At 37.6% G+C, this 18,904-nt stretch overlaps 2 protein-coding genes across 5 annotated transcripts; both read left to right on the top strand.

Moving 5' to 3' along the window:
- The first annotated feature begins 554 nt into the window (after positions 1–554).
- Positions 555–14,393, top strand: hnf4a (hepatocyte nuclear factor 4, alpha). 4 transcript variants are annotated; one of them, XM_079478137.1, is made up of 10 exons: positions 555–728; positions 9,893–10,067; positions 10,216–10,310; positions 10,852–10,958; positions 11,146–11,301; positions 12,208–12,295; positions 12,405–12,557; positions 12,671–12,907; positions 12,995–13,114; positions 13,422–14,393. In XM_079478137.1, exons 1-10 carry the CDS (start codon positions 680–682, stop codon positions 13,562–13,564), a joined length of 1,323 nt encoding a protein of 440 aa, XP_079334263.1. In that variant the 5' UTR covers positions 555–679; the 3' UTR covers positions 13,565–14,393. The 4 variants fall into 4 exon arrangements, with proteins under 4 accessions (XP_079334263.1, XP_079334262.1, XP_079334260.1 ...); XM_079478136.1 differs by lacking the exon at positions 555–728 and adding an exon at positions 8,204–8,374; XM_079478135.1 differs by lacking the exon at positions 555–728 and adding an exon at positions 8,238–8,374 and having other exon boundaries at positions 10,225–10,310.
- Positions 14,394–15,435: 1,042 nt separating this feature from the next.
- ttpal (tocopherol (alpha) transfer protein-like) lies at positions 15,436–18,871 on the top strand. Its single transcript, XM_079479073.1, has 5 exons — positions 15,436–15,543; positions 15,894–16,382; positions 16,992–17,185; positions 17,272–17,382; positions 17,633–18,871. The coding sequence occupies exons 2-5, from the start codon at positions 15,941–15,943 to the stop codon at positions 17,909–17,911; spliced, it is 1,026 nt and encodes a 341-aa protein (XP_079335199.1). The 5' UTR covers positions 15,436–15,543; positions 15,894–15,940; the 3' UTR covers positions 17,912–18,871.
- The last annotated feature ends 33 nt before the right edge of the window (positions 18,872–18,904 follow it).

Raw genomic sequence — 18,904 nt, 5'->3', positions numbered from 1 at the left:
AAAGTTGCAGTGCAATAGGTGAGTTAATGCAGTTAACTTTGGATAAAAGTGCATGTCAAATTAATTAATGTAAATATTAAAACGTATCCGTTTGTATAGAAAAGTAAGTGGTGGTCTTATGGTTAAGAAACTAAGCTGTGGATGTAAAGACTTAACGTTCTAGTCCAAGCTCCGGATGAGTTTTAGAGTAAATTCTAAATAAGCAATGTTGACGTGTTCCTCAAGAGACATCTGAGAAATCAGCATTCCAAAAAGACTCTGTATAAACTCTCCACTCCTTACATTTAACTTACTTCTTCCACGTTCACTATTTCCATAACTAAACATTACTCTTCTTACCCGTAATGATTCATTTCTAAATGCGAAAAGTGTTGAGAAAAGATGCAGACTCAGAGAAACGGAGAGAAATTCTACCAAACTGCCCATTTGAGTTTCTATCATCCTGTTGCTATAGCTACGGCTGTCATATGGATTGGTCTCTATACAAGCTTGGTTACTGTTTAACCTCTCCACCCACATTTGCCAAGATTAGGAAAATCAATAAGATAACAGGCAGCACTGGCCTTACCTTGCGCCAACAACACCTTTACCAGAAACAGAGGGCTGTGCAAAACTTATGTGCGTTTTCTTTAACTTTTATAAACACTTCAAAGCACACTTGTGGGGAGCATAAGAGACGATGGTCAATGTGAACGCTCAAGTTGGCACCCATATGGATCAACCGTATGGTAAGTAAACCATCTCTTCAATTCTTTCTAACAACGGAAAAAAAATGGAGGACACTGTGGGTGCATGAGGTAGATGGTCTTGGTGGAACGTGTCGTTGGCATTTAGCATTTTTAGATTTTATTCAGCGTGTAAATAGTATCGCCATTCGCAAAAGCTTTTAGTGCGCAACTGTAATTTGGGAGGTGTGGCAAATCCGTGATGACTGGTAAACACGGCCTGTTTGCAGAAGAAGATGAATAATGTAGAGAGAAAGCCTGCAGTTCCTCTTTCTTGCTGGGATCTGTTGCTGGATTAAGTGTTGTGCTGGAACAAAGTGAGCGATGTTATAACTGGAATGAAGTAACCCCAAACAAGGTGTTGGTTTAAGGAAAATAGGCATCTGCATGTGTCAACTTCTGATGGGTGCATTTATTCCATGAAAATCTAATCTGTACTAAATTTATTATGGTATTTGATGCATATTCATTACAGCAAATACATTTTTCACATAAAATGTTTAATATAGTAATAAACAAATCAGTTACCAATGTCTCAGATGATCAACACAAATTCAGATTTATTGAATCATTGTTTAAATACAGTATGATGTAAGCTTTAGTATTTATCTGCGTGCTGCTCCATTTTACAGCTAGTGATGTCAAATATTAAGGGCTTCTTCCTCACAATAACCACGGAGGAACCAAAACATTACAATAGAGCAGACAACAGAAACAGTCACTCTGAGGATTTTGTAGGATCACTCTAGAAAAGTAAACAAAATAAAACGCTCTCGGATGCTTCTCGAGCGAGGAACTCTGTTTGCCCTCGAATGTTGAATGAGTTTGTGATGTAGGTCCTCCAGCATCAGCAGTTAGTTCAGAAGATGTACACGGCCGTTTAAAGTATAACAAACCACCTAAAGTGAATGGCATATTGCCAAAAGTAAATCTTCCACATAGACTTTCTTCTGGTTTGCACTTTGATTTCCACTTGAGATCAAGATGCTCATAGAAGAACATGCTGCGAAAATAAATATTTATGGGAAATCTAATTCATGTACTTGTATCAGGACTAGATGGACAGGTAAACACGTTGATGTCACTCTGTCTCTCTCCTCACAACCATGGACCATTATTCAATTTAAGAATGATGACATACTCATCACCATGGCAACCTAATTAGAACATCTTTCCTGTCCAATTGTGTCCAGGAAGTCCAGAGGGGGCTTTGGGAAGTGAAAGTGTGCTGTTCTCAGTTTTATGCTCTGTACACTTGACACCATTAGGCCACGCGTTTGAGCCCGCAGTTAAATCTCATTGTGACAGGCATTAAGGGATTAAGCGAGCTGAGGGTCGACGTGTGCGCTGCAGTGAGAACAGTAGCCTGCACACACCATCTCACGCTCATACAAGAGATTGAATGGATTGCTCATTCTGTGGAGGAGGTTGAGGAGCAGGGGTCCTTGCCGACTCACAGGACCACAAGCTAATGCAGGATGTATGAAGAACATGGCACGGGGCACTTCAACACCACACCAGGTACAGGAGGAGTGTGAAGACCACAAAAACTCTAAAACTGCCACTTTTAGAGTAGTGAGAGCTGAACACTGTAGATTTTTAGGGCAGACGTGTGCGGTTTGTTTACTCCCTGAACAGAGTGAGTGTATTCACAAAAAGCTGTAACTTCATTTCAATGTGTGAATGGAGATATTACATGCACATTTTGAGCAGATATTGGAATTTAGGTGGAATGCTAACTGAACAACGAACAAATAAAATATACGCAACATAATCTCAAGCGTTCTTAATCTTAAATTTAAACTAGATGTTTTTTTGACAAGATTTGTTGTGACTCTTGTTTAGCACTAAATCGTTGCGGTCACACTGTGCAAGTCTTTTGAGTTTATTAACTGAAGTATTTAGGTTTGCAACAATCATACATGTTCATGATGGTACATGTCTGATTCATTATACTGAATGTCATTGGAGGCTGTTTGTCTTTTTGTGCCTGGGGCTAAAAGAAGCAGGGCTTGATGTAGGACAGTGATTTCCCCACATGAGGGAGCTGCTAAGTAGCAGGAGCTTTTTCAGTAAACATCAGTGTCAGATTTGTTTCCTTAAAAATCTTAGTTGTGTAGTCATACTTTATCGGTAAACATTTGTTTCAAATTGTAAGACTCATTTGAGTCTATATACAGCCGGGGGGGAAAACGAAGAGACCATTTCAAAATGATTTTTGTTTTTTTCAGTTTACTATTTATAGGTATGTGTTTTTAAAGCTGGTTTTGTTTCATTCTGTGAACTACTAACAATATTTCAAATATTTCTATATGCATTTGTTTGCAGTAGATGAAAACCGGAGAGAAACAGGTCAAAATAACAGAAAAGATGCTCTGTGTTTTTTCAAATCTCAAATACTGGAAAGAAAACAAGTTCATATTCACTTTTACACAATACAACAGTAATATTTCTACTTGTATTGAGGAAAATCTCTATTTGTCACAGTTTTCACTTCTTTCACACACTTCTTTCACACTGCTTTCTAGAAATGCTGATTAAATAAAATTTGGAATGGTCTCTTCTTTTTTCCACGGCTGTATTGTACAATGCACATACATGTATTCATTTTTGGGTGAACTATCCCTTATGTAATTTATTTCAAGTGGTTAAACCGTGATCACGCTGCAAAAAGCATTACAGTATATTCATAATACCATTATGTAATTTCTATGTACTGTTCCACACAGCACAAATAAGTAAAAGAACACTAAGCCCCAGTAACAATTAACTGATTATAGACCAATTTATAAACCATGTTGGCCTCTTTAGCTTTGATAAACTGGGGTAAGGTTAAACTTGTTTGGGCAAAATGTTCCAATGTGCTGTACGCTATGATGAAAAGGTGATTGATTGATGATAACAAGTGAGTGATAACTGTCCACGCAGCATCACTGAGCCTGCAAATGTGATTGGGTCAACAGGCTGATTCTCAGCAAAAACACAGTTAATCATTGAAAGAGTCTTATCACAGATGTGATTGATTTACAAAGAGCATTGCTCCAAATGTTTATTGATGCAATTGTTTACTTGCAGAGAGCTTTTGAAACAGAATAAAAGAAACAAAGAAGTTTGATCATTTCGGGAGCACACTGTATGTTGTCAGACATTATTCTATCTTTTAATGCAAGGCTGTGATCATTCGACAAACAAGCAGCCCATCAGGGAAGAATCCTTTTAATGGCATTATCGTGTTTCTGATGAAAGCATAGACAGAGATAAGCAGAAAGTCATAGCAAAGGTTGACTAATGTAAATGTGCTTTTTTTGCCAAATGTGTTATTACCTAATGATTTTGAGTCTTAAACTGAAATGCTTTATGGAGGCTGTGCAAAAATTAGGGCCATAGTGGTTTATGATTACCCAGACTACAAATACCCTGATGGGTGAGGACTTTGAGAACTTCGCAGATAACTGTCTCAGTTAATCGTTACGAAGAAGGCGCTCCTTGAGAAAATGGCTTTGCCTTGAGTTAGGCTATTTAGTATATTTTTAAAAGAAATGTACAGCTCGACGTTTATTTGTGACTGTGTCTGATTTCTTTAAATGCATTGGTATGCAAACACTTAAAATATACAGTTAAATGAATATAGAAAAGAAACTTCTCAATACCAAGAACAATATGAATTCCAGTCGTTTTAAAGCGTTGTAAAACCATCCCAGTGCTTGTAAGGTTTTGGTTTAAACTACAGTTTGTTTCTGGAGAATCACTAACATTGTGAACATTGCTTTTAACTCCTCCTGTTTTGCACCTAGATTATGTATTTAAAACTTAACAGTGCTTTGTTTGTCATGTCACATGAGATGATTCTCTGTTTGTGGAGCTGATAACATTTGGACTATCAAAGTGTTTGCATTCTTTAATGCAGAAGACTTTTATTCTCAGATTTTGTTATTATCCTCTGACACAAAAGGGTTTCTTTAGATCACCCGGAAATATTAAATCTATTCTGTTTAAAATATCTGGAATAAATTACATCTGAACTTTGTTAAGAATTTAACAGGCCATCAAACAGCACCACAGCCTGGGGGAGGAGTTTCCATGCTTATCAGTCAAGTATACAGTAGACAAGTACAACAAAACATTAGTCCGACACAAAAAAATCCACACCACAATTTAAAACAAAAAAGGCAAATTACAAACACACAAAGTGATGTCCATTGTGTAAAGACAAACATTCCCACCTACAAAACGCAAGCACCACACAAGCTATGTGGTCTCCGACCGATCTGTTGACAATCTGTGTCGTGCTCAACTATGTCGCCATACTCACATATCTGTGCCATCTACCCCAGTCAATCCACAGAGGCTTTTTTACTGGCCTCGAATTTGGCATGCATGCTGCTGCCATCCACCTCCCATCAAGTTTCATTAAAACAACGTAAAATAACAAAACACATATTCCACATTTAAGACACCCGTTCCCGAGTACTCCAACTGTGTGTTATTCCACATAGGCTGTCAAATCCACCAGCTACGCATTGCACACACCTTTCTAGTCCTTGTTAGTCCCATTTGGTCAGACAGGTGAAATGAAAAAGAGGGATTGGAGAGAAAGTACAAATAGGCAGCGGTTACAAATGGAGTTTGGTCAGTGGTCGGAGATCCTTATTGTGGAGATAGGCAGGACTTTGTTCACAAACTGGAGTTTGAAGTTTCAAAGGGGAAAATAGGCAGAGGAGTTACATCAGTTGTGAGCAACCCTCTGACTTTTAGCCCCGGGCTGTATGGGTGAGTGATTATAGTGCAGGATTTGACATCGCTGCCTCATATCACAGGCGGAAGACGAGCATGTGCTGTCGTATCGTCATCTATGATGAGACTCAAAGTACGCTTGCATGTAAACATCTGTCTTGGGCCATCAGTGATTATCTTGTTGGTTGGAGGTACAGAGTGATCGGATCATGTCCATTTTTTTACAGTGAAAGTTTTATGTTGTGAGCCAGTTGGTAAAGTTTATCACTTTATCACAGGGTGGGGGGGGGGGGGGGTTTGGGGAATCATTACAGGTGTGATTCAACTTTATTAATATTAATACCAAATAGCCTGTCACATTAATTAAAAAGATTGACATGAATATAAGTTAATCAATACACAGCCGAACCCACCTGCCTCTCATTACACATCAGCAATACTTTACAGATTCAAATCGTTTCAATACATTTGTTCACCGAGAGACTCCGTGTGAGGTAATGATCTAATGTAGTTATCACCTTCTGCTCATTTCATGGCATGTGAGTAAGGGCCATAACTTTGCCAATTACACTTTATAGAGGTTGTTCTTTAGTTCAAACATGGAGATGTGCTCTGTGATAAAGAATTTAATGGTGATACAGATAAGATTTGTGCATTGTGAGTCATTCCTGAACACTGAATGTCATTTCTAAGGTTCATTTCTGGTGAGTCGAGCACAAATTTTAATAACCCATAAATAAGAAACATGTATGAGTATTTCTCATTTAAACAGTCTATACACATTTGGCTAACTAGTGCTTGGAAAGGTTGCAATCCGTAACTTTTTTGGTTAAAGAATGAACAAAAAATATGTTGAACATAAAAGATCATTGTTCAGAACTGTCTCCTTACCTCATCCTGATTTACAATGTAATAGTTATAATACCCATTTATAAATTGAGCTGTCAGGTCAGATTTAGCAGGAAATGTCATTTTGTCATCATTTGACTTCATTTGACACACATGAAGATAAGTATGTAAAGAAATGTTATGTTTCAAAGAGAAACTCAGAGGCAACACAACCTGTGCAGTTCTAGCATACGTATGTCATATATAGTGACATGTTTTTTCTTGTGAATGTTCCTTAAATGCCATTGACAAATGTCCCTGAAATATACTGAAATCAAGCATCTTTATGCTTTAGGTGTTTTCCAGCCTATTTAAACCAGCTCAGCACATTTAATCCACAGAGACAGTGATTTGAGATGTGCTGTACAGATAATGAACAATGTTTTAGCAAGCTCAACATAAACACACAATCTCACATCCTCATTCAATTTCTCCCAATACCGCAATTTGATTAAACAAGACACACTACTGTGACTCAACAATAGTAAATAAAGGATATCAAACATGATTTATTTATTTATTTGCGTACGCTTTGAAATGTACAGAACACTGGGTAATAGTTACGTTGTTGACTGAAGAATGTTAGATACAGCCGCCAAACAAATTAAATGACCATTACATTTTCATTTGAACAATTAAGGTTTAACATAAAAAATAGTTTTGGGCTTTTTTCCACATACATGTACAAATTTAGCTATTGTAGTGCTTTAAAGTGAATATGAACTTGTTTTCTTTGCAGTATTTATTTGAGGTCTGAAAAAATACAGAGCATCTTTTCCGTTATTTTGACCTCTTTATCCAGTTTTCATTTTCTACTAATAAATGCAAATAGAAACAATATTTGTATTTGAAATCGGAGAGAAATATTGCTAGTATGTCACAGAATTAAACAAAAATGATCATTTTACTATACACATAGTAAAAAATTATATTGAAATGCTCTCTTAATTTTTTCAGTGGCTGTAGATTGGCAAATGGATACGAGGTTCACGATCCTGGTTTCAGAAGCTTGAGGGAGTCTGAACTGTAGAACACTGACCTATTGGTTGCCTTCTACTCTTCAAATATGCACGCTCGCCTCTGTTTGCCTTGGCTCTTACATTGATGTACTTGAAGTTGGTATTTGCGTAACTGTACCATCAAATTTTCCTGTTTGAGTAACAAATAGTTTTATCCTCTCCGTTAAGAGTTAGGACAACATTGATCGCTCTACAAATTCAACGCTTCAGAGTTGACCGACTGTGACTTAATCTCATTAATGGCAAAGCTTTGCGCCACTTTGGATTGTTTGTAAAATCACAACCAAATCTATTTCAATGCATCTAAGTCTGTCAATGTGTGGCGACAACAATTACAGGTGTCACCACATACTACTGTATCTAGATTTTGTATGTGTTCGATTTAGAGAACAACATTCAAGCAATGCGAGTTCTTTATCACACCCAGAATATTGAACAGAACAATGTACTCTTTTACAATAAAGCCACGATTTGACTGTGCTATTACTTATTTGCACATTGCAAAATTGGGGGGCATATTTGGAACATATCAAATCCCAGACCTGACTCCGTTCTCCTGAGCCCGTGTGCTGAAATGGATGATATGGAAAGCAAGGAAACAATTTACTGACAAAATAAGACCATAAAAAACCTGTATGTCACCGTCTTTAAAAAACAACTCTGATTTAGCACTTTAATGATTAACATAAGGGCCACCCCGTTGCAGAGTGGGGCCGTGCCTTGGGAGGAGGCCCCGGCCTGTCAATCACAACAAGCCTCATCTTTGCCCTTGAGGACATGGCCCCTGTCACTCAAAGGTATCTACCCCTCGTAGAGGCGGGACTTGGCCTATGAGGGGGTGTCCAAACTGTGTAGAGAAGACAAGTCTTTACCCCAGCATCAGGTAGCTGAGAATGCGTCTGTCTAAACCACTAGTAGACATGGACATGGCAGATTACAGCGAGGCCTTGGACCCAGCCTATACCACTCTGGAGTTTGAGAACATGCAGGTGCTTGCAATGAGCACAGGTGAGTCATCCACCCAGACCCTTTGGTGAACTTTGAGACCTTCGGTGACTTATATAGGCTACTAAAAATACGGTCAAGCGTGGGTGGCATATGTTTAACAGGACTGATGGTTTATAATTAGTGGAAGTGTCATCCCTCTAGGGCTGCATTACGGGAGGACGACTAGCTGGTTCGTACGCGTTTGGGCTGAGCCACTGATACTGGGTGTAAAGGCTGATACAAAATGCAATTTTTAGTAGATGATAAGAAGAGCATGCTCAGTCTTGCTGATATTGTCTACAAGAAGAAGAAAGAAAGTGTCAGATCACTGTGTCTTGTTCTCATACAGTTGGCTTTGGATAAAATGACTTGTTTGGATAGTATTTCAACGAGAGGTTTGACACCGGTGTGAATGATCATTATGCTGAGAAAGCGTCGTGGAAATGTTTCGCAGCTCAGTCTCCCATGTCCAGGTTTTATGCAACAAATTGATATCCAGCCGAAATCAACTTGTAAACTAATACTTATGGTAAAGTTATACATAATTGGGGAAATTTCACTGACATTTGAGGTTAACTTACATTTACTGTATGTATATCTTTTTCACTGAGGCAGTATAAAATCCAGCCACATTCACATTAAGTGTAATTGGTATTAATTCAACACATTCAAAGTATATATATATATATATATATATATATATATATATATATATATATATATATATGAAGAGTTTGGCTCCAAAATTACATAACACAAATCATGTTTTTTTATTGTGCATTCCAATTAATATCAACCGAACTCCAGTTGGTTTGTTTTGATTTAAGCCATAATAACAAAAAAATACAGCCAACTAACATAATTAAACACGGTAACATTTTGAATGTCTCTTTATTTGGAACCAAACTCTTCATATAAATAAAAATATCCTTGTCATGCAAATGATGTGTGAAATGAAACTGGTTATTTTTCTTTAGACAATCATCACATAAAATAAAGAGACCATTTATCACATTTTGCCTTTGATCAGCCGAGTCATTGCTTAGGTGTTGATGTAATTACCTCTAAATGCTCCCCTGTCCTAAAATATAAAAACATATTTCTGTAATCTAAAATCGAATTATTTCCCATTTAACCCTATTTTTTTCTAAATTAACTTTATAGCCATCGTGTGCTCAATGGATTTTTTTGTGGAATGTGTTTACTGGTCATCAGCACTAATTCGAGTTTATACAGTCAAGCATGCTCTTGTTTTAGCTTTTGTACAGATTTGGTCATAATCACTTGTGGATTACTTACTTACCTTTCCAGCACATTTTTATCATGATTACCTACTTCCAATTGATTTAGGTGTAAAAATGTCTTTTTGAAAGTATTTCGCACTCCATAACCTTTCCCCTATTTACTTCAACTCTGATTGGTCAGAGAATCAGGAGTGTATCTGATTCAGTCTGCAATCCAAATGCTAAGAATGCAATATTCACATGTTGTTTATCATTTTTAAGCTCTCATGAGTACATTTATTTACTGTATTTTCAGACTCCTCGCCAGCTGACAGTGCCAACTTGAATGCTGCCAACCACTTAGGCGTGGGCTCCCTATGTGCCATCTGTGGGGACCGTGCCACAGGAAAGCACTATGGTGCCTCTAGTTGTGACGGCTGCAAAGGTTTCTTCAGACGCAGTGTACGCAAAAACCACATGTACTCCTGCAGGTCAGAAACTATGCCAAACAATCCTAAATAAGCCCTAAATCCCAGCATTTTGCAAAGAATCCCATTAAGTTTTCACTGAAATTTCATTGACATACAAGAATAAGCATCTTATATATAAAATGTTTTATATTTTATGCCTGTGTTGCAGGTTCAACAGACAGTGCATAGTGGACAAAGACAAAAGAAATCAGTGTCGGTACTGTAGACTGAAGAAGTGTTTTCGAGCTGGGATGAAGAAAGAAGGTATACCTATACCTGCTTGCTGTTATCTCATTAATGCATCTTTTAGTCTAAAGCGATTTAAGAGTACATCTTATCAGTACATGTGTACTCCAGGAATCAAAGCCATGACCTTGGTGTTGCTAGTGATCTTACCAGTCGAGCTCTAGAGTGCAGATAAATAAAGCCGGAGATTAAATCTTATTAAAAAGGTTAGAAGACGAGGTAAGACACTGGTCGTGCGAATTATGTTGCAAGAGCGAGGAGAGAGTGAGCGAGAGACATTTTGTTAATGTTCACTCAACAATGCACCGAGGTCTATGTCTGGTTTATGCTGAACAAACAGTTTAGAGCCATCATAACCGCACACTGATAAAAAGCTCAACCTTGAGGAACTCCCTCCCCCAACTCACAAAGTGTCTGCTCAATCTCGATTGGTTGTCTGAACTTGGTCGCATTTACTGACACTGATAACAAGAAAATGTTTTAACATTATAACATGCACACCTGTGGATTTTTTGTTGTTGTTGTTAATGAATGAAACTTTGCTGCTTGTTGTCCTCAGCTGTGCAGAATGAAAGAGACAGGATTAGCACCAGAAGATCCAGCTATGAAGACAGCAGTTTACCCTCCATAAATGCACTCATTCAGGCTGATGTTCTTTCTAGACAGGTTTGTATTTTGCAAAGTGTGAATACACTTGTGCCAATAATAAAATATGAACCACATTTGCAAACAGTCATCATTTTAGCAATTCCAATGACTGTAGAGGCACAGACATTTAGTTATTCCTATTTTGTACTGAATTATTTTAAATAAAATGTGATTAACAACATTCTGCTGTTATGTCATGGTGTAGATCACATCACCGGGACCTATAATGAATGGTGACATCAGAACGAAGAAGGTAGCCACAATAACGGATGTGTGCGAGTCTATGAAACAACAACTGCTGGTGTTGGTGGAATGGGCCAAATACATTCCTGCATTCTGTGACCTCCCGCTGGATGATCAGGTAGGATGAGATGCATGAATCATGTAGCAGCTCCAATACATAGATTAATTTATTTTGAGTGAATGGGAACTTTTACACGTTACAATAATGTCCAACATTTGCTTTGTATAAACATAAAATAAAAATGAAAATATTTTAACAGCATTTATTGATCTTGAATATATAAGTTGTGAAAAACACTTGAATTAACAATGAACAACATATAAATTAACATTAACCAAAGGTTCACTGAAAGATCATGACACCTAATGCATGAATGCTAATGGGTTGAACATTATTGTAAAGCGTTAACCATTTCCTGGATAGTGTTGTCAACTTTTTTTCGGATTTTTTTCTAGTCGGAAAAATTGCGCAGAGATCCACGGTTTGGGTGGTTAATGTATTTTGATGGCTCTGGTTAGAATATGATGAGCTAGTTTGAAAGTTACATCTCTTCTCGATACATTCAGAATCATTAACATCCTGAGCACTGAGGCATGGTAACTGATTCATGTGCTTTAGTTGAGGGTGAGAGCGCTTCACACCGTCTCTTCTCACACAAACATGCATGTAAAAGTCCCACAGGCATTCACTAAAACCTGTATGATTTAGACAGTATTTTAAAAAAGAAGATACTTTTTTGGTCTTTTAAAAGGATATTTCTTCCAAAAACATGATTCTGTCATAATTTACTCAACCTCTTGTCATTTCAAACCTGCATGAACACAAGATATTTTGAAGAATGTTGGTAACTGGCCGCCATTCACTTGCAAAGGTATGAAATGACAAAAGGATGTGCAAATGATCAAAGAATTGCATTTTTGGGTGAACTTTCACTTTAATAATGGTACAACAAACAGCTATTATAATATCTAAGACAAAATTCTTTGCTACATCATAAAACTGACTTCTTCTCACTTATCTCAGGTGGCTTTACTGCGTGCTCATGCTGGAGAACATCTCTTACTAGGAGCGTCCAAACGTTCCATGTTGTATAAAGATATTTTACTATTAGGTAAGTAATAGAGCCCGATAAAGGGTGACCGTCTTCAGGATATCAGAATTGTCTAACATTCTGACTGAATCTAGATTTTACCTCACTTTCTTATTGTTTCTCATCACAGGTAATGATCATATAATTCCTCGAAACTGCCCAGAGCTGGAGGTGAGCCGGGTGGCTATAAGGATCCTGGATGAGTTAGTTCTTCCCTTTCAGGATCTTCAGATCGACGACAATGAATATGCCTGCTTGAAGGCTATTGTATTTTTTGATCCAGGTAGATAAATCATTCTGAAAAAAAGCAGAAAAGCAACTTTCTGAACAAAATTTTAACATTTTTATGTTTTGTCAGAACAGATCTAACAAGGTAATCTTTTGCTACTCATTTAGATGCCAAAGGTTTAAGTGATCCAAGTAAGATCAAACGTATGCGATACCAAGTTCAAGTTAGTTTGGAGGACTACATCAATGACCGCCAATACGACTCAAGGGGGCGGTTTGGCGAGCTGCTTCTTCTTTTGCCAACACTACAGAGTATCACCTGGCAAATGATTGAGCAAATCCAGTTTGTTAAACTGTTTGGAATGGCAAAGATAGACAACCTGCTACAAGAGATGCTTCTAGGAGGTAATTATAAAAATGACTCTGAAAGCTCTGAACATTACAATTTTGTGTTCATGAAAATTAAATGGCTCAAAACTCTCTTCTTATCAGGTTCTGCAAATGAAGCCCCTCATGCCCACCATTCCCTACATCCACATCTGGTCCAAGAGCACCTCAGTAACAATGTCATAGTCACCAACATGGCCACTCCCATACACAATGGACAGATGTGTAAGTATCTGTATATTCTAGCTGTATTGGATTTAAAGTTTATAATGTTTCTCATGGACGTGAGATTCAGGTAGCCAGTCAAAAACAGGCTTGTTGGAGAAATTCTTAGCAGAATCGTGAAAACTAATCAGGCTTACTTGAAGGTTACTGTAATTCTTTCCAGCCCTAATGCCTTCAGAAATGTCCAAAGGGTGCTTACTTTGCGTCAACCGATGGTTTCTTTCTTTCAATGTTACCATTAAATTATGTACATACTGTAGCCTATATGAGGTTCCACTGATCTAATGTCTCTTCTCATTCTGAACAGCCACTCCGGAAACGCCAATCCCTTCTCCCCCCACAGCCTCAGGTTCTGATCACTACAAGATGGCTCCAGGGGTTATAGCCCAAGTGCCCAAACAGCCAAGCTCAATTCCACACCTGACCATCACAAAACAAGAGGCCATCTGAGTACACGGGACACACAGATTCAAGATTTAAAGAACTATCACAGAGAAAGTTTTTAACTTGTATGGTACTTCTATTAGGTTCGATTAAGTATGTTGTGTCAGACATTTGGGCAGAGTAAGAGTAAGTTTTTACTGTTTGAAGGTTTTTAGTGAAACAATTCAGGGATCTAATTACTGTCGTCGTCAATCAAGGTCTATAAAAATTATAAATTGCCAGACCAAACGAAAGACTTCAGTTCCAAACCTGAGATATGAATAAGAACCAAACCACATATGCTTAACGCTGTGATTTGCCCAGAAGTGAGTACCATAAATGTTACAGCAAACCTCTTATCTAAACATGATCAGCTGTTTGTTTTATTGTACGGTATTCCAATAATTTGCCACAAATAACTGACTCTTATACAACTTTTGGCGTGGCCTGAACACACTTGGTGCCTTGGAAATGTTATTTACCAAAATTGTTGTGTTTATGTTAAGACTTGAGTATGTGCATATCCAATTTTTTTCTGTATATGCCATACCGAAATTGTAAATATAATGATTATTCTGGGTTTTTTCATGTCTTTTCTAAGTCACTGTTAATGAGCCCATGATGTCATGGTGATGGTTTAAAATATTTGTGAAGTAAAAAAAACATTTTGGTCTCATGCTCACCCCTTTACTGTGACTAGTGAGTGATGTGTATTTTATGGTATAATGTCACACTGTATTCAGTGCTAGTTTTAAACATCCTTTTATCATTTAAGATCTATATACACTTCCCACCTTCAGGAAGAATGGTAATTTGTACTACAAACTGATATTAAATGCTATGGTTATATTTTTACAAAACAACGTCTGCTTTTATTTTCCCCACTCGCGTGGTTCAGTTTTTAGTAGACTAAAACAAGTCTAAGCAGCTGTTGAAATAATACAAATACTAGAACAGTATTGAATGGCTATCGGTGGTCTGAGCAATCCTCAATCCTGATACTTGTCATGTGAACGCACTTATGTATTAATATCAAATGTCATCTCATGCTATATTACAAAATCTTATTTTTAGAGCAGCACTTCAGGCTCATAATAGTATGAAGCAGTAAAATCAGCTGAAGCACAAGATGATAAAAGAAGAGTAACACGTGGCAGAGCATGGTCAAGGATTTTTTGCGCTGCGGGTGTGTGCGCTTCTCAGCAGCACTGATAACGACCAACAATAATTCACGAGGCTGATACACATCACGATAGAAATATTTGTCGGGGAATGATATTCGTCAATTACTCGGTGTACCCCGATGTTATCACATCTACAATGTGTCAAGCAGTGGCGATTTTAGGGTCAGAGCTTTAGGGGTGCTGAGCACCCAATGAGCCCCGCTGCCACCACCCATCCTCTTTTCAGACAAAAACAAAAAATGTGTCTATTGAAAAATAACTTTATCATTTTAACATTGATTCAACTAACTCCAAAATCCAGATTCTTGTAAAAGATAATTTTTTTAGAATAACAACATTTCTTACTCCAAGTTTTAGGGGTGCTGAGCTTCTTTTTAGGGGTGCTGAGCTTTTACGCCCATGGTGACATTATAAAATATAATATTCCTTTTACAGACGTTTGTGGGCTCGCACCTCTCTCGAAGACGAGTTCACTTAATGCAACTGAATGACGAACATAATTTTCTATCTATAAACTACAAAAACCGAAACCAATAACGCATACGCGTGTATACAAATTACTCACAGTGTTGCAATTATGCCACCTGGCGGGTAAAGTGTGACAACTTGTAACTCTTTAATTTCGTAGTCCAAACATTTCATCTGCTGGCTTTATTTATTTATTTGTCTTTAAATACACTTTATTTATTGACATGAATCTGCTGGCTTTAGTGTAGTTTTTAGACAGTTAGCATCTGACATCACACATCACGTGGTGTAGAGTAGCCAATGGGAGGACGGCTTCTGCTTGTACACGGAACTGATTGCGGATTTCTTGGGCAGGTAGGCTATAACGTTCACTGCTTTATTTATTATGTTCGGTTTTAAATGAAGTGCTTCAGTTTAAACCAAATCGCACATTATAAAATCAGCGTCTGTTTTCGGTATTTTTTGATTTTTCATAAAATGCATTACGAGGCTTTTTCAAGCAACACCACATCAGAGCCCAGCAGGGTCATAATATTGTACTTGTTTAACACCAGTTGTGAAATATATTTCATTTTTTGCTTGTGTTAACAGTTAGATATTGGACATAAGATAGTATCTGTTCCTTGTGAAAGATCTGTGTATGCCTGTAATGTTTGCATTGTTTTTCATATTCTGCATGACTCACTCTGTCATCATCTTTTCAGTTTTGCCACATACTCAGACCTGTAATACACTGATCCACAAACAGTACATGGAAGACCAAAACCGTCTCATTGATGTGGGCCCTACAAGGGAAGAAGTGACAGGTGAGGGTTTCCCAGCCGCTCCTCCTCCCATCTACACCTGCACCCTGACTCCTGAGCTGGTGGCCAAGGCACGTGAGCAGCTCCAGGAGAAGCCAGAATGGAGGCTCCGGGATGTCCAGGCTTTAAGAGATATGGTACTAAAGGACCACCCTAATCTGAGAACACGCTTGGATGATGCATTTCTCCTGCGCTTCCTCAGGGCCAGAAAGTTCGATTATGACCGGGCCCTTCAGCTTCTTCTGAATTATCATGCCAGCAGGAAAGCCTGGCCTGAGGTGTTTCAGGATCTGAAGCCCTCCGCAGTGAAGCATGTGCTGGACCTGGGCTTTCTCACTGTCCTGCCCAGACCAGATCCACACGGACGGTATATACTGTGTTTACGTCCAGGTAATGGTTAAACCGTTGACGATGTCTTTTTATAGACTATCATTAGACTTGTGCTGTTCATGCGAAAGCGCAATATGAGTATTAAATCGTAATATTTTATGTAAAAAGAAGAATACTGTGTTTGGGCTTTGTGTTACTAATATTTTCCTGTGCAACAAGAATGTCATGACTAGACAATATCATGTTTCTAGTCACCTTGGTGTGCTAAGAAAATGTAAATATCAATTGGAAAATACTTGGGGGATATTTTACTCATACGAATTTCTAATGGTGCCAATAATTGTGACAAGGGTGTATTAGAGAAAAAAAGATTTTTCATTGTGTAATATTCCCCCCACTTCAAATTGTTGTACTTAAATGAAATGTTGGAATTTTATAGATTTGTTTTTATAAAAGATCCTATAAAATAATGCAGATTTATTTTTACAGCTTTCTTTGCTCATATTTACCAAGGGTGCCAATATTAGTGGAGGGCACTGTAAATATGGAAGATTAGTTTCAAAATAAAGCATCAGAACTAATATGACACACCGTCAATTGGAATGTTGCTTATCTAAGCAACACCTTTCATTGTCTGCTTATGCAGTATTCATTCTTTTTTCTTTCTAGGTAAATGGAGGCCTAATGACTATGCATTTGTTGACAACATCCGGGCCATTTATTTGACTTTAGAGAAGCTGATTCAGCCCGAGGAAACCCAAGTGAATGGAATTGTTATCCTGGTGGATTATGCAGGGGTTGGTCTCTCTCAAGCCTCTAATCCAGGTCCTCTCCTGGCAAAGAAAGTTGTTAGCATTCTTCAGGTAAGACATTTCTAAATCATTAAAGGACAGCAATCAATTATAATAAAGTTATTGATTCTGGCTGAAACACTGAATTTGTGTTTCAGGATGGATTCCCAATAAGAATAAAAGCAGTAAACATTATAAATGAGCCACGTATCTTCAAGGGTATTTTTGCGATAATAAAGCCCTTTCTTAAAGAGAAAATGGCTGAGAGGGTGAGTAACTTTTGCATAAAATATATTTTAATAATTTGTCCCCATATATTTAGAGTTTTTCATGTAGATGTACACAAATTAACAGATTTGCTTCATAAGGAACATATACCATAACCAAAAAAATAATTATTTATTCATAGAATAGAATTAAGTTATTACAAGTCTTTGTTTAAACAATCTAATCCATGGCCTGAATGTGATGAAACTGTAGCATAATAGTATGTCATTTTGGCCTGTCGATTCCCCACAGTTTGTTTTACATGGCTCAGACTTGGCTTCTCTCCACCGAGTCATCCCTCCATCTGTGTTGGCTGAAGAGTATGGAGGAGTGTCTGGTAGACTTGACATGTCAGCCTGGTCCAGAACGCTGCTGGAGGCTGAGGAAGAGTTTTTGGTGGAGTTTTGTCAGCCCGATCCTCTGGAGGGAGTCATTCTTCCAGACTCCATGCTGTTTGAGGGAGAGCAAGCAGGAGCTCATGGAGAGGACTCTTTCAGACATCTACGTTCTCAGCTTTACTATTGTTACTGACCTTCGGTGACCTTGTCCCTGGTTCTTTTGAAGGTCAAGATACATACACTGTTTGCACAGTTCTATGTCAAGCGATGAGCTCTCCGTATCTGGTCATCTGCAATTTGAACAGCTTGATTCTGGAGCCTTTTTCAAATCACTCATAGTCTTTATATTTCAGAGGGAAATCCTGGGATTTTAACATTTAGTAATCAGTATTTATTTTCATGTATTTACTTTGTGTCAAATATCATGTTGCATCATACTAATTTTATTATATTTTTTATAATTTGCCTTAATTTGCATTTTGTGTGAAACACGAATTAAATCTACATTTTTCTGTAGATTGGACATTGGAGATAGTGGGTCATGTCCATGAAATCCAAAGCAATAACAATGTGTATACTTAAATATAAATGTTATCACATATGGTGTAATATAGTTCGAAGTAATTCTATACCATAGATTAGATTACAAAAACGATATTTGTGATTTTTTTAATATTTGTGGATAGCACAGCTGTAAAACTGTTATATGCCTGTTAACAAAAACTGTGCATTACTGAATTTATTATTGGAGACAGCTGTGTTTTTTAAGGTGAGGGTAGTCAGAAAGTTGTGCTTATAGAATGTTTTGAGATGATCTGGACTAGCTAAATGTATATAGTATTCCGAATTATGTCATAGCACATAAAATCTCAAAGGAGTGGCCAATGTAAAGTTCTCAGTGTGTGTTTCCATATTGTTATTTGCCAAAATACTTCATTAGAACAACATTTAATATTGTACAGCTGCTAGATAATCGTGTGGCGTTTCAAAGACTATGGGATGTCGTTTTATTGGTCCTGCTGAGCACATTTTATACCTTATTTTAAAGCCTTACGTTTCCTTTCAGTTTTCTATTCATATATTATTGCTTAAATACTTAATTTTGTCTGACTGTAGTAGTTGTTAACTCAATAAACGATTATTTTCAGAGGTGGATTTTGTTGGCTGTGCTGTATGGTATGGATTT

Source organism: Barbatula barbatula, assembly GCF_947034865.1.
Source record: "Barbatula barbatula genome assembly, chromosome: 17".
Taxonomy (NCBI): Eukaryota; Metazoa; Chordata; class Actinopteri; order Cypriniformes; family Nemacheilidae; genus Barbatula; species Barbatula barbatula.
The sequence above is the reverse complement of the archived record's forward strand: the minus strand, read 5'-3'. Positions and strand labels throughout refer to the sequence as shown.

What these genes read in the sequence shown, in the direction of transcription:
- ttpal (XM_079479073.1), top strand. Translation starts at nt 15,941, where the DNA reads ATGGAAGACCAAAACCGTCTCATTGATGTGGGCCCTACAAGGGAAGAA. An exon ending in TATACTGTGTTTACGTCCAG is followed by an intron (nt 16,383 to 16,991) that starts GTAATGGTTAAA and finishes TTTTCTTTCTAG; the next exon opens with GTAAATGGAGGCCTAATGAC. An exon ending in AAGTTGTTAGCATTCTTCAG is followed by an intron (nt 17,186 to 17,271) that starts GTAAGACATTTC and finishes TTTGTGTTTCAG; the next exon opens with GATGGATTCCCAATAAGAAT.
- hnf4a (XM_079478134.1), top strand. Translation starts at nt 8,260, where the DNA reads ATGCGTCTGTCTAAACCACTAGTAGACATGGACATGGCAGATTACAGC. An exon ending in AGCTGGGATGAAGAAAGAAG is followed by an intron (nt 10,311 to 10,851) that starts GTATACCTATAC and finishes TGTTGTCCTCAG; the next exon opens with CTGTGCAGAATGAAAGAGAC. An exon ending in TATTGTATTTTTTGATCCAG is followed by an intron (nt 12,558 to 12,670) that starts GTAGATAAATCA and finishes CTACTCATTTAG; the next exon opens with ATGCCAAAGGTTTAAGTGAT.